This window comes from Marmota flaviventris, chromosome 2, assembly GCF_047511675.1.
Source record: "Marmota flaviventris isolate mMarFla1 chromosome 2, mMarFla1.hap1, whole genome shotgun sequence".
Lineage (NCBI taxonomy): Eukaryota > Metazoa > Chordata > Mammalia > Rodentia > Sciuridae > Marmota > Marmota flaviventris.
The window spans coordinates 111,934,651-111,950,139 of record NC_092499.1 but is presented as its reverse complement, the minus strand read 5'-3'; the positions used below and the strand labels follow the sequence as shown (position 1 = coordinate 111,950,139).

The following is a 15,489-nucleotide window of genomic DNA, read 5'->3' as shown; positions in this document are numbered from 1 at the left end:
CAGCTGGCAGGGAGCTGGGGTCAGTCCTGAGGACAGGACTAGCTGGGAGTCCGCCTGAGCTCCAGCCCGACTCCTACCTGCTGGGGCTTCCGGAAGCCCCAGAGCAAACAGTTGCTTAGAAGGACTGACTGGTGGATACACCAGGGTGTGGCACCCAGGGGACCGGGGCCCCGCAGACTCCACCCACTAGGTCTGCAGGGAAGAAACCAGCTCTGTGCCTCAAATGCCAGCACCCCCACCCAAACGTCCCCCAGCCGTGGCTCTCTCCCCTCACAGTCATTAGCAGCTGTAATACTATTTGCAAGAGTAATTATCTACCCCAGGAGGGGAAGGGATTCCTGCCAGAAGATGTGATTATGTCTGGAAAATGAAAGATGTTATTGAAAAAGGTCATGAATAAATCATATCAAGGTGGGGTAATAAGAAAACGAGAGGTGGGAGGGTAAATTTAAAAAAGAACCCTGTAAGAGTCCCCTCCCAGAAACATTGGAAGAAAAGAACTTTTCTCTCTTCTACTCAGTGTTTTGAGGAGGAAGATTCAGTCCCCTGAGCCAGGCCCAGGGAGGCAGGGCGTGGCCACATCCGCCTGGGTCCTCGTTTGCACCCCCCATCAGCCTCTGGAGGGCCTTCTGTCCCCCACAGTCTGGTTCCCACCCAGGATGTTGTCCCTATCATTATTGCTAGTGTGACTCTTCCAGGCACCAACCTGCGTCCACACCACACAGCCCCCACCCCAGGGGAACTGGATTCTGATACTACAGTGTGCACCCCCCTCACAGATCCAGTCCCCAGTGTGAACCCGGCAGGGCCATCACGCACACCCCACTTGAGATATTCCACTGATATTTTCCAGAAAATTGATATAACATATGTCACCTATACACATGTCACATATACACATACATGCAATCAAGTATCTATGTATACATCATGCACACATCTACACTGACTGGTCATGTGCGTGGTGCCTCTAGGGTTGTGCAGTGCACATCCTACAGAACTGTACAGAGCAGCCTCGGGTCACTGGCAGCCTCTTCATTTTAGACAAATAAAGGTGAGAATGAATGTTCCAGGTGCTTTTGGTCCTAACATTCATTCTTCTTCCCCTTGCCTGGGAACCAGGCAGAATTACTCCACTCCACAGGCCCTGGGCACTCCCTGCTCGGCACAGGGAGGCAGGCACGGGAGGTGGCCATGACAAGAAACCTGTATCCCTCTCTCCCTCTGTCCGCCTGGCTCTTGGCTCCTTGTGTCTTGTGCAGTTTCTTCTCTGGAACACACATCTGCTGTCAGGTGCTGCTTTATCCGTGACGCACTAATGAGGTCCAGCGGGGTTTGCTGTGCCTCGCAGAGGCCTCGGTGACTGGTGTGCGGTCCAGCTGTTCTCTTTTTTGCTTTGTGGGCCACGTGTCCCTTTTTCCCCGGAAAAATCACAAATGAGGCTCCCTCCCTGAGAGCCCTGCTATCTGGGGATGAGGGGAAGCGGAGGCAGGGGAATGGCCCAGGGCCGGCGTTCTGCATGGCGAGCACAGCAGGCACCTAGCAAGGGCTTGTGAACAATGGAGCACACTGCTTGTGTGTGCTGCTGGCATGGCTGTGACACTGGACACCAAAAGCCGCCCCCACCGATGACCCCAAACTCCAGGAATAGCTGCAGAGAGCAGGGAAGAGAAGCCATCAGAGGCTCCGGGGGCAGCAGAAGCAGAACGTCCCGAGGCAGGGAGGTGCCTGTGTCCCAGGCCCCGTGGGACAAGCTCAGCTCCACTCACCCTGGGTCCCGGGTCCAGGGCAGTGTCTGGCACCCACTAGGGCTTAAAAAGTGTTTCCTGGGTGTCTGAGTTGATTCAGCACCGATTACTGAGCAGGGACTGTGGGGGAGGCGCAGGGCGGAGGGCCAGGGCCACAGGCGGTTCTCACACTTGTCAGAGCTGAATTTTAAAAAAATTATTATTTTATTATGATTATGATAAGTGCCACAAAGGAGCGAGTAACAGGGACACCTGTTGTGACAATGGAGGGGAGGGGAGAGTTAAGGAGTGTGGGAGCTCGGTCCGTCACCTAGTCTAGTGCAGTGGTTAGCAAGACCCGGGCCTGTCGCGGGGCCTGGGCCGGCGCAGACATTGGTAGACACTGGTGGCCTGTAGGGATGGGTGCTGGAGGCCAGGTCAGCGTGGGTCAGTGCTTTTGCCTCACTTGAACCCATGAGCTCTGACCCAGGGCCCTTTCTACTCCAACAAAAGGACGGATGGGACCAGGTGCAGTGGCTCACACCTGTAGTTCCAGCTACGCAGGGGGCTGAGGCAGAATTGCTGGTTCAAGGTCAGCCTGGGCAACTAAGCAAGGCCTTGTCTCAAAGTCAAAAACAAGAGGGGCTGGAACGTAGCTCAGCGGTAGAGCACTCGCCTAGCGTTCATGAGGCCCTGGTTCAGGCCCCACCCTGTAAAACAAGACCCTTCCCTGGGTCTGTCCCCAAGTCCTCCCTGCTGAGCTCTGATAGGCTGGCGGGTGCACACCGGCTTCACACTGGCCAGATCTGGAGAACCCAGTTCTGCTGTTTACACTGCCTCCCGCCCACGGGGCCTACCTAAGGGGACCTGGAGATGAACTTCCACAAGGGCCTCCCTCCTTTATGTAAAGAAAGGTCGGCCACTTGCCATTCTCCTCCTTCTTCCACTCCAAGAAATACTCATTAACCTCCTGCACGTTGCTCGGAAAACGGGCGATCAACATGAGAAGCCCAGCTGTTGATTAATTTTCCAAACAGGGCCACACTACAAAGCAGCACGTTGCGGGGGGAAAAATTCCACAAACAACATTTGAAACCAATTTAATAGAACATATAACTCCTTACCCAGGGGGCTCGGGCCTGCACGGCTACGCTGGGCAGGAGCCAGGTGAAGGCGGAGGAGAGATTTGCACGTCTTGAGCAGGACCCGCTTGGAGGGTTCCGTTCTGCCCGTGGCGCTTTCAGATCAAGTTCAGGATGTTAATAGCCAAGGCTGTATAATTAACAGCCTTTGGATGGGAGGAAGCGTTCACATCCATCTCCCATTCACCAAGTGAAGATGCTGAGCGGGCCTGGCAGGCAGCGCCCAGTGGAAACTGAGGGACGTGCCCTGCAGAGGCAGAGGCTCCCGGTCCTGGGAAGAGTGGTGTGGGATAGGAAGATGAAACCCAGATCCAAGGAGATATAAAATTACCCAGGCATCACCTTCCAGGTGCTGAGAAAGGGCCAGGGCTTCTGAGCCTCAGTGGGTAGCCCTTGAAGACACAGACTGTGTTTAGGCAATGAATATCTGATCGATAAGAACAGGGTCAGCATAGGCAAACCCAGAATATAACCGTATCTGTGCTATGATTAGCTTTCTGCAATTGAAGTGGGAGACAGAAGATTCAAGTTCCAAATCCATGTCTCCTTGCACTGGCTGTGTGCTCCTGGGCAAGTCACTTACCTCCCTCAGCCTCAGTTTCCTCGCCTGTAAAACAAGGCAGTGGACCAGGTGGTTGTCAGTGTCCTTTCCATCTCTGGCACTATGGGCTCTCTCCACACCATCAGGACAGGTGTGACCAGGTCCAGGCTGGGCACTAGCAGAGTAGGTGACTACCCAGATGGTATCATTCTTAGAGGCCCAGGAGGGGTCGTCCCTAGGCCTACGACTCACCATTCCTCACTCCTTTGGGCAAAGATCCCACTCCAGGCAGGAGGATGCTCCTGGGGACAGCTACGGGGCCTTAGAGCCAGACACTGGCAAAGGCTGCCACAGGTTGCCAGGAGCAGTTTTGAACTTTCAGCCAGAAATCCTACATTCCCCACAATGAGGCTGATAAACACTAAAGATTTTCTTCTGCTCTTAATTAGAATGAAATTATCTCTATATGATAGCCCAGGTTAATGTGAGCTGATCAGAAGCTCTTCTTGGATATAGGTGACATCATAGGAATCTCTAGGTCATGGTCACTGACCAAATCGTACCTGTCCAAATCTGGACTGGCCTTGGACACCGGCACAGAGTGACAGAAGTGTCTTTCAAATTGAGAGGTTTTGCAGGCAGAGGATTATAAAAGGGTCCTGGATAGTGAAAAGTTGGGGACATTGGTTGACTTCAATGCCACAGATGATTGGCATAGAAAGCAAAGCTTGTGTATTCCCTGGAACTATCACGTGTCCATCAGGAGAGAAGCCTGCCTTCCAGAAAGATGTGTGGGAATCCTGGATGGCGGTGATCTTGGGGAATAGCCTCAAAGAAGGGCCGTAGGGGCCAGGCCTGGCTTGGGGGGGTGGGCAGAGGGTCTGGGACATGCAGAACATGAGGTGCCAAAGGCCTTCTCCGCTGACTGAGCTCACAACCCTGGCTCTCATTGGGTCCTTTTCCCCAGAGTGTGAAGAGGTGGACAGACATGAACACAGGGCGGGTTTGGGGCAGGCACTGCACTCCGCTTCCCTGGGAGCAGTGGCTCCTACATCCATCTCTGCCCTGTGGCTCTGGGTGGGTGCCATCATCCCTCAGGTCCTGTTCAGCTCAGAGTCTCCGTGAGCAGAAGCTCTAGAAGCTGACAGGATAACGATGAGCTTCTCAGCCTCCTCCTGGCTAGGCGAGCTGGCAGGGGTGCTGGGCAGGGCATGGAGCCACACATGGGGATCTGGCCTGGCTTTCCCTTTTCACAAGAGAGCCAGGGAGACTCAGAGTCAGTGTGGCAGCAAGGGACTCATCCTCAGACCATTCAGTACTTCCTATGTGCAGCAGGAGTCACCAGCCCAGCCTACCAGGGCCTTGCTCGTTTGTTCAACACACTTCCGTAATTCCTGTACCCTGTGGCTGGAACTCAGCTAGGGATGCTGGGCAACCCCAACAGATAAGGTCCCAGTTCTTCCAGAGCTTCTAGTCTCATTGGAGGGGTAGAGAGTAAACAAGTGACCAAACACGTTGCTCAAGGATGGAATCTGGGCCCAGGGCCCCTTTGTGCCCCTGGAGCCTGTCACAGGCTGGCTCAGTACTGGTCGCACTCAGCACACGCTTGCTGAATTGGCTGGCATGAGAGAGAAGATATGGAAAGTGCCGGTCCTTCAGGTTCTGTCCACTGCAGAAGGCAATGTGTACGCAACTACTCATTTCAATTAAACATTTATTGAGGGTCCATTATGCACCAGCAGCGTCTGTCCGGAGCCCAGAGTCTAGGCGTGAAAACCAGATCCATCTCCCCTGATGGAGGCAGGAATATGAGCCACAGGACCCCCCAGGGTGCTAGGATGGTGGCTGCTGGTGTTTCTCATTCCCACCAGGACAGGGCCCGAGGGGAGGGGAGAGTACCCGGGAAGAACCGATGGGGAAAGCATGAGGAGGCACAAATTTGTTCCTGAATCTATACAAATGGAAAAACAGACACGCTGGAGACAGCACAGAAACACACTGTGTGCACTGGCCACCCAAGCACGCTTGGACATAAATTCCCACATTTGGGAGGCTGAGGCAGGAGGATGGCAAATTCAAGGCCAGTCTTTACGTTTATCCTGACATCAGCCTCTCAGACTCGGACTTTACATAGATCATCAGGATTAAGGCCAGTTAGTGGTCCCCACAGCCAAGGAGGCCACACCAGAGGATAGGTGGGGGGAGCTCTGGGGTGGGCAGGACTGACAGGCCACCCTGAGGGACCATGTAATTGGCTTTCTGGAAGGTCAGTCCTCAGATACCCTGCTAATCAGCTCTAGAGCCACCCTGCCCTCAGGTCAGAGGCTAGAAGGTGTGTGTGTGTGGGGGGGTGTGGTTTGAACCAGTGTAGCCCAGGGTTCCTGTGCTTGTTGAGGTGTTGGAGTGAGGCAGGCGGCCACACTAGGCCCCGGGTGGGTGAGGGGAATTCAGGAAGCTGGCTGTATCTGGCTCCGCTTTAGGACTTATCCGTTTTCCCACTTGGACTTTGTGCTGTGGGAACTCACAAGTGTGGCTCCTGGGGGAGTAGTTGCCCCGTCCCCCACAACCGGGCCTTGGTGTGCAGTGGGCAAAGTTGCCACTCATGTGTGAGGACAGGAACAGGGAGCCAGCCCCCAGGGGAGATGGGTGGGAAAACTGACCCTGGAGTCGGATTCCTGCCCCCTGGAGCATCTCCCCCGCTCCTGCACAGGACCCCACCTTTGCTGCTGGAGGAATGGCTCTGTCCTCCAGAGCTGCCTCCTGCCTAGACCTCCAAGGTTCTTTTAATAAGAGATGCCAGGACACACTCGGCTCTCTTATTCTATTCTGGTACTGGGAATCTGGTAACCGGGAGCACTCTATCTCTGAGCTGCGTCCCCAGCCCTTCCTGTTTTTATTGTTCTGAGAGTCTTCCTTAGTTGTCTAGACTGGTCTCGAACTTGAGATCCTCCTGCCTCAGCCTCCCAGTAGGATCTTTGGCATGTGCCACTGCATCCAGCTACACATAAGTTCTTATAGTGCTTTCTACCCAACCCATTGATCTACCTGCTCCACAAATAGAAACTGATTTAACCCTCTGAACAGTCCGGTGCATAGGGTCATTAGTCCTACTTCACAATGTGGGGAGCGAGGTCCAGTGCGTGTCCGCAAGGTGGCAGCAGGTTGGGAGAGGCCACCTGCTCGCTTGGCCCTGCTCCTCTCTGGAATGCAGAGCCGCTTCTCCCTCTGCACATCACTGCACTGGTTGTGGGACCCTGGGTAAGTCACTGTCCCCTCTAAGTCTCTTCTTTCTGTTCTGGAAGCAGAGAGCCTCCCAGCCGGTGGCCTCCTAGGGCTTCCCTGGGAGGAAGTCGTGCCCCGACACAGCTCTGGGTGGCAGGCAGCTCAAACTTCTTGACCCCATCCCCAGACCCTAACTGGGCCCACAGGGGACTGGAGGCCTCCAGGAGGATCAGGGTCAAGGACTAGAGAGGAGGCTAGGCCTCGAAGAGAAAGGTGGACACCGTGCCTGAGTTTTACGCCCAGGCCCAGGTCCTAGGAGCTTGAGTGTGTCTTTGTGGGCCATTTCTAGTCTTGGGGAAGTGAGTTTTCAGGGTAATGGGGAAGCTGACAGACTCCACTGGTCAAGCCTTCCAAGACTGGGCAGGAGAAGAGTGGGGCGGTAGGGCCTATGGTGCAGGCCTGGCACTCCTAGTGCCTCCTCCTGACGTCGCCTGTGCTTGTGCGACAGAGTAGAGAGGGCTGACCAGGAATGTCCCCTTGGCCAAAGGTCCATAGCCTCTGGTCTCTCTGTGGCCTAAGTGAAGGTGAAGCCAGGTATTGGACCCTCAGAGTTGAGAGTGAGCTCCTTTACTCCAGGGCTGCCATTTTACAGATGCTGGGACCGAGACTCAGAGATGGGCAGTAACCTAATTAGTATCACACAGCCAGTGGAGCCCAGATAAGCTCTGGTCTTCTGGCCCAAGATGTGCTGTTTCTCAATAAGCTAAGGCATGAGTCCTGAGAACCTGCTGGAGCCATCTAAGGGGAAATGAGAATTCAACAGGCCCCAGAGCAGACAGCCCCAGTTTCCCAAGGTGGGAAGGCATGTCCTGGGGGAACTCAAGGAAGAAAAGCCAAACTCCATTTTCTGCCATTTTAGGTCCCCAGCCTCCCTTTAAAATACCTCCTTCACACCTCCCCACACAAACCCCTCCCTTCAGCCACCCTTCAAGGGCTCCAGTCTCATGGTCCGCAATACTCTTGTCCCTGACGCTCTCCCCATCTGGACAGCCTCTGCCCCTCACAGCATGCTCCCAGTCCTCAAGGCTTGAGGTCCCCATTCCTGCACTCCTCTCCTCCCCAGCAACTGGCCCTGATCTCTTCTCAGGGCCAACAGCACACACTGTCCCTGGGGCAACGGATCCGCCCTTCCCACCCAGGCCTCACTTCCCAGGGCCTGGAAAGCTGGGCTCCCAGCTGAGGCTCTTTCTAGAAGTTGCCCTCACAGGCGTCCATCTCACCTGGGGAATCCCGTCCCTGTGGCCAGGACCACATCAGCCAATCACTGATGAGAATGAGGGCTCTCCTTCCTTCCCCTTTTATAGATGCTGGGACTGAGGCATCTATAAAGGGACTGAGGTCGACTCTGAGGGGTCTTCCTGCAAGGTCAGCAGAGGACTTTATCGCCTCCGGTCAGCCTCTCCACTCAGTCCTTCTTCCCTTACAGAGGTAAGGCTTCTTCTCACGAGCTCACTAATCCCATCTCCAAGAATGCCTGCCAGGAAAACCGGTTTATGTCACCCAGTAACGATGGTTCCCAGGTTGGAAGGAGGTCAGCCATTCCAGCTCTGTGGCCTGGACAGTTAGACAACTTCTCCATATAAAGAACTGAGTGAGGTGACATATGCGTGGTGCATGATACTGGAAATGTGGTTGGTACCCAGGAATCATGATCATTTACCCCTGGCTTCTCTGAGGTTCAGGCAAAAGGCAACAGGATACTATTTGTGTCACAGTGTTGTTGAAAAGAATCAAATAAGATTGGGAAAGATTAAGTCTTGTGCTGATGTGACCTAATACAGACTAGTGGGGCCACGCTCCCTGGGCCTTTGCCTACCCTGGAGCCCTGGTCTGGAGGCTGGACCCCACCCCAACCTCTAAGGGTCACTGTATTCATTTTTTATTGTTGGGGTAACAAATTGCCACAACTGTAGTGTTTTAAGACAATACAAAGTTTCTCATCCTACAGTTCTTGGGCCAGAGTCTGTGGGTCTCCTCAGGCTGAGATCAAGGCCTTGGCAGGCCGGCTCCTTTCCGGAGAGTTGAGGGGAAGAATCTGGTTCCTGCTTTTTCAGGTTGTTGACAGAATCCGTTCCTGTGGTTGTAGGATCGAGGTACCCGGTTCCTGCTGCTGTAAAAAGATTGATCGTAGTTTCTAGAGGCTGCTGCATCTGGCCCTGTGCCTCTTCCTCCATCTTCAAAGTGAAGGCCGGCTGTGGCGGACCCCTGGCCAGCCCTCTCTCAGCCCTGCCTCCTCCAGTTCTCTTCTATCTTTAAAGACTCATGAGCTCACCTGAACACTCCTAGCTGCTGTCCCCATCTCAAGGTTCTGAGTCACGTCTGCAAAGTCCCTTTTTCCTTGTAAAGTGGCACATTTACAGGTTCCAGGGATCGGGGCCTCTGCAGGGTGGCACATCACCCTGCCTACCGCAGCCACCCAGCACAGGGAGACCCCTGAGCAAAACTCACTCTCTTTCCAGGGAGAGGTGTGTGCAGTTCCCTGTGCAGCAGGGACCTACGGCCCCAACTGCTCATCCGTCTGTAGCTGTAACAATGGTGGCACCTGCTCCCCGGTAGACGGTTCCTGTACCTGCAGGGAAGGTAACGCCCTCTCTCCCGAGCCCGCTGGTGACTGAGGGTCAGGAGGGGCTGCTCCCGCCCACCCAAGCCCATGCAGGGCCAGAGCCCAGTTCACACTCCATCCAGGGACGTCAATAGCAGGAATGTCATAAAGGAGTTCTTCTCAAGGGTGTCAGGGTCCTTGAAGAACACACAGAGTGGTGGGCCATGACCGAGCACCTGTAGAAGCTGCGCCACTCCTGGGGTTGGAGGGACAAAAGGAGTCCCAGACCTAGGCATGAGGCTTACCTGGTAGGAACTGGGACATGGACAGAGGGAGCCTGGCCACTGCCAAAGCCCTGGCAGGAAAAGGAAGAGGTCACAGCTGGCTTCTCTCCTGCTCCTCCCCCTAGTCTGTGGGCCAGATCGCCCTTGACCAGCCCACTGGGAGCCAGCTGCGGGGTCCTCCCACCCTGTGCCACAGAACAAAGGAGGGAAGGGGAGAAGTCAACCTGAGGGCAGAAGCCAGCGACTAGCCTCAGAATGAGGAATTGAGAGGGGCAGGATGGTGCTCCCCTGTAATCCCAGCAGCTCAGGAGGCTAAGGCAGGAGGATCACAAGTTCAAAGCCAGCCTCAGCAATTTAGCAAGGCCCTAAGCAACTTAGCAAGACTCTGGCTCAAAGTTAAAAATAAAAAGGACTGGGGATGTGGCTCAGTGGTTAAGCGCCCTGGGTCCAGTCCTCAGAACACCCCCCACCCCATCCCCCAAAAAGAGCAGGGAGTTGGCCTGTCCTGCCCCTAGGGGGCTTGGGGGTAGTCTGCAGCTCCACCCTGGGAGGGAAACACTTCCCACCTGCGCTGGTTCCCTGTCCCCTGTGGGACCTTCTACCTTCTGCCTGTGACAAAAGCAATCAAGGCCAGCCAGCGCAGGGGTATCTGGGGCGGCGGGACTCTCTCCCTGAGCAGCTGTGCTGGGGCAGAAGGTCGAGGGGACGCGGCATAACAGAGCTGGCGGGGTGGGCAGAAAGCTGTGCTGGGTGGGAGAAGTGACCGTCCTCTCCCTTCCCACAGGGTGGCAGGGTGTGGACTGCACCCTGCCGTGTCCCAGCGGGACCTGGGGCTTGAACTGCAATGAGAGCTGCGCCTGTGCCCACGGGGCGGCCTGCAGCCCCTCCGACGGCTCCTGCACCTGCACCCCGGGCTGGCTGGGGGACACCTGCGAGCTGCCCTGCCCTGTGAGTGCCAGGGTGGACCTCGGCCACTTTCCCCACAGGAATGCACAGAGAAACGCACTGGGCTTGGTGAGGACACTGAATTCAGGTCACAGGCATGAGCTCTCCGTGGCCACTGTCCTGCCTTGGGCCTTGGGCCTGCTGTCTATCCAGAGGCATCTGGGTCAGCAGCATCTAGGGCTGGCCCTCTGACCCAACTCAAAAGCAGCTGCAGATTCGTCCCCAGCAGGAGCAGGACAGGGAGCTATAATTCCTCAGGTTCCAACAATCATGACTTTCATGGTCAGGGTTGGTACTAAACCAAGCACAACCCAACAGTAACTACCCACACTTAATCCCTAGATCTTAGCCTGTTAAACCAACTGATGTGAAATTGAATGAGAGTGGGCTTTGAGGTCCTGGGTTCAAATCCTGCCTTTGTCACACACTATTACCTTGAGTGTGTTACTTCCTCTCCCCAACCCAGTTTCCCATCTTTAAAGTGGGAATATAATAGAAGCATCTCATAGTATTGTGAAGATTAAGAGAAATGAGGTATATTAGGCTCTTACTAAAATGGTTACCATATTTTCCCCCATGAACAAAGAATAAATCATGGCTGTTTCTCACATGTGATCAATGTGTCCCATTTAGCAAAGTGCCCTTTCAGTTACAATTTTAGTTAATAACCATTACAACCTTCTGAGCCTAATCATTGAAAAATGGGGCAGGACCATCAACTCCCCCTCTCCAAACCTCATTCACCTATTAATGCAACCAGTAATTCTTGGGAGTGACTTTGTGGCCCTGATTACAAAAAGCACCCCCACTGTGCCCCAGTTTCCATGTCTGTATCCCTGTGAGGTTATGGCTTTGTCCTGTCATCCAGAGCCAATAGAAATGTGTGCACTTCTAAGAGTCAAAGTCTGACTATTTCCTTGTCCCCCTCTTCTCACAGGATGGCACATTCGGGCTGAACTGCAGTGAACGCTGTGACTGCAGCCATGCTGATGGCTGTGATCCAGTCACAGGCCACTGCTGCTGCCTGGCTGGATGGACAGGTAACCCCTCTGCCTTGCCACTACCCAGGTCCTGAGAAGCTGGGCTCTTATATTCTCTAACTGTTCTTTTTCTCCTCCAATTCCATTCTTCTTGTTTCTTGAATGTGCACCATCCCCATTTTCTGCTCTGGGCTCCAGTTTTGTGTTCTGTTCAAGTGAGCAAACATTTTTTGACACCCATGATGTACAGATTCTGTTAAGCTAGCACGCGCGCACACACACACACACACAAAACCAGACAGACAGACTTGGGTGTAGGTGCTCAATTTGTAGAGAATATGGTGGAGAGGGGACAAGGGACTCTCTGGAGCCCCACCCCAGAATCCTGATTCCTGAGCCCATCCTAAGCACAAGGTGAACCCATCTGCTTCCCTCCACCCTGAGGCCCCTGAGTGGTTCCCTGATCCCTGCTCTCCTCTGGCATGCGTGTTCCCCCGCTTGGTCACAAGGACCCCTTCTTGCCCAGCTGCGCTTGGAGGATGAGCCTTTCAAAACTCAGATGTGTTCACAACAAGCTCTCAATGCCTTGATGTCTTCCTGTGACTCCTACCTAAAACGCAGGATCCTACCATGGCACTATGATATGGCCCTCTGTGTCACTCACTGATCCCAGCCACCAGAGCACAGGGGTACTTCTTCAGGAACCAACCACCATCTTGATGCCTGGCCTTTGTACCTTCTTTCTGTTGGTCTGGATCACTTCTTCCCCTTCTCCTTACCTGATAGGATCCTATTTTCTTTTCTTGTTGATGGAACCGGGACCCTGTGCATGCTGGGTGAGTGCTCTGCCACTGAGCTGCATCCCCAGCCCTGAGGACCCCTTCGGCGTGCCAGGTTTCAAGTTAAAGGCTACTTCCTCTGGAACGGCTCCTCTGGAACAAGGCCTGTGCACTACCTGGCCATGTCCCAAGAGCCCCCACTTGCCTATTCTGATAACCTACCCCTTTCCTTCTGTGGCAGTGCCACATTGTCCTTGAACACTGAGCTGAGTGTTTTGTTACTGGCCTGCCTAACTTGACCATGGGCTTTGGGAAGGATCTGCCTCATTCCCACCACATCCAGCGTTGCTGCTCACTGAGATGGGGATAATAAGATGGTTCAGGACAGAACTTGAGCCAGACTGCCTGGATTCATGACCTTGGATGGGTCCTAACCTTTCAGGGCCTGAATTCTCCATCCATAAAATGCAGAAAATTATAGTCTTCACAGCTAACCACAGGGTCATCTGAAGTTTAAGTGAGTTGGTGCCACAGAGCGCTAGGAGTGCCTGGCACATAAGAAGTGCTTGGTAAAGTGGGCCACAGCACAGGAAGTGCTCAGTAACAGCACAGTGTGTGAATGGACCCACCAGCCGGTCCCAAGGTGGGCAGCAGCAAAGAGAAAGAATCCAGTTGCTTCTGGCAGTGTAAGTTCTCATGTAAATAATTCACCTCCGGTTGCTGCCCAGCTTCTGTTCTCCACAACCAGAAAGCTTCCAAGGGCCCCAAACAGGCCTCTGCAGCCTCCCCCACCTGGCTCCCCTGCCCTCTTGACTGCTGCCCCTCAATATATGGGGAGGCTCCAGCCTGGTCACTCTCTGAGCGAGAGCCAAATGGTAATCCACTTTAATTTTTCATTGCCTTAATTTCAAGTGAGCTGATCAGATTTTAATGACATCTGGTGCTTAAAAATTCTGTCTTTGATGGACAACCTTTCTGCGAGGCCTCTGCTGTTCTAAAGCTCATTTCCCCAAAGGTGGTCCTGACATCTTTTCAAAGAAGCGATTGATGTCCTGAGGTTTGTCATGCATAAGGAGGCCAAGGAGAGGAAGGGATGGGGAGCGGGTCCAGGCTTGGGCCTCCCCCCCACTCAGGGAGCCTGTCCCACCCACCCCTAACTCAAGAAAAGTCAGAGTTTCCTTCCCAGCCATTGGCTTGTCACTCAGCACAGGGTCTGGTCTGCCCTGAGGTGTGTCTCCTTCCTCCATAAGCCACAGCTCTCAGTGACTGGCTGGCGTTCACGCCACCCTCCCCATAATAGGCACTCACTGAATGCTCACTGAAACAGACCTGAGAGTAGTTGGCTTGTGGCCATATATGTTTTCTCCCCTGGAAATGGAAGAGATTTTAAAGATTGTCTGCTGCAGCCTTCTTCAGCTACAGTTGAGGAAACATCTGGGCCTCATGACAGGGGTGCCAACAAGACGGGAGACCCAGGATGCCATTCCGTGGGAGAGCCTTTAACTCATTCAACTAGCAGTTATTGACTCAAGCAATTACCAAGACTTTACCTGGCAGTGCCTCACTCCCAGCACTGACCCAGGCTCAGTGGCAAAATTCAGCCCCAGTCCTGAGTACTAAGTATGTGCCAACACTGTCCTGGGCACCAGATGATTGAGGCAGCACCCTGCCCCTGAGGAGTGCCTCTGTGAGCAGGGCCAGGATATCAATAAGCTTTCATCCTCATCTTCAGATTGCTGGCAGGGAGAGGGGATTCATGTATATCAAACTTTCAAGTAACAGAGACAACTGTATGCCTCTATCAAACAGAAGTTTGAATCCCTGGGCAGAATCCAGGAAGACTTCCTAGAAGAGAGCCCTAAGGGCCCTGAAGGGGTGTGGGCTGCTGAGCGGCTGGCCCTGTGGCATGATCTAGGGATCACAGCATGTGGATCCTCAGCTTTACCCATGAAGGGTAGAGAAGGGGGGTCCTGAAAACTAAAATAATGCGATTCCCTTGAGTAAGGAGGAAAAGAATCTCTAACAGATTATTACCCCTGCTCAACTCTGGGGGAGGAAGCTGCTTCTTTAGAAGCTGTAGCTGGGAGCTTGCCACAAGGACAAGGCCAGACCCTCCAGTGGGTCTGGGCAATCCAGCTGCCCAGTAAGTCCCTTCTGGTACTGGGCACTCCCCACAGGAGGCCTCTTTGACCCTTCTTCCCACTGAAATGCCAATTTTAAGCTCCAGAGAGCTCTTAGGACACATAGGACCTCAAACAGGAACCCTACTCCCCCAGAACCAGGCCCATAATATAATGCTTGCCAAATCCTGGAGCCCAGCGGGCCCTTGCAGCCACCTGCAGTCGGAGCATCAGCACCACACACTCGTGGGTCCCTGTCTAGGACCCTTTCTCAACACAAACACTCTGAGGATCCCATACATGGGAGTGGCTATACCTTTAACAGCAATGACTGGAAAACACAGGAGCAACAAGCTGTCATGAATCCAGTGGCACTTTTGTGAACGTTGTTTAGAGGATCACCATCGATATTTGGTTTTAGAAAAGGGCAGCATCTGTGTGACACAACTGCTGTGGCCAGGCTGCAGAGAGCACAGGTGGGATCAGGGCCCCATCAGATGGCCACACTCTGCCCCCGCCCAGCATGCCTCCGGAGGGGCGGCAAGTCTTCTGCTGCAGCATAGATCAGGGTTTTCATCAAGCACAGGCGAAGGAATTCCTTAGGGCAGATTACAATTTTCCACATGTAGTCAGCCTTCTGGATCCATGGGATCTGCATCCAAAGTTTCAACCACCAGCAGACAGAAAATATCTAAAAAACCAAATTGCATCTGTACCAAACAGGTACAATCTTTACACAGCATTTACACCCTATTAGTTATTGTAAGTAATCTAGAGAGTGAAAGTATTTGAGATGTGTGTTTCTTACACTTTGTATGCTTTATTTTTGGTGGGAGGGTACCGGGGATTAAACTCAGGAGCACTTGACCACTGAGCCACATCCCCAGCCCTATTTTGCATTTTATTTAGAGTTAAGGTTTTACCAAATTGCTTAGCACCTTGCTTTTGTTGAGGCTGGCTCTGAACTTGTGACCCTCCTACCTCAGCCTCCTGAGGCACTGGGATTATAGGCATGTACCACCATGCTGGCCTCTCATGTTTTCTTATATGCAAATACTATGCTATTTTACATAAAGGACTTGAGCATCCTTGGATTTGGATATCCCTCATGGATACTGAGGAATGGCTGTACCTAGAGAAGGGGAAA

The 15,489-nt window shown here is 53.5% G+C and overlaps 1 protein-coding gene and 1 long non-coding RNA gene across 8 annotated transcripts in view; one reads left to right on the top strand and one right to left on the bottom strand.

Annotated features, from left to right (window-relative positions):
• Megf11 (multiple EGF like domains 11) overlaps positions 1-15,489 on the top strand; it is a 211,200-nt gene that overhangs the window by 171,097 nt on the left and 24,614 nt on the right. For all 7 annotated transcript variants that reach the window (XM_027925884.2, XM_071607325.1, XM_071607327.1 and 4 more), the window contains 3 exons: positions 9,152-9,272; positions 10,303-10,466; positions 11,401-11,503. In XM_027925884.2, the coding sequence (XP_027781685.1) occupies positions 9,152-9,272; positions 10,303-10,466; positions 11,401-11,503 (388 nt within the window). The remainder of the gene's footprint in view (positions 1-9,151; positions 9,273-10,302; positions 10,467-11,400; positions 11,504-15,489) is intronic.
• Positions 8,556-15,107, bottom strand: LOC117794912 (uncharacterized). The gene is made up of 2 exons (XR_004618788.2): positions 14,659-15,107; positions 8,556-8,802 (listed from the first exon to the last, which is right to left on the bottom strand). It is a non-coding gene; the product is annotated as an uncharacterized lncRNA (long non-coding RNA).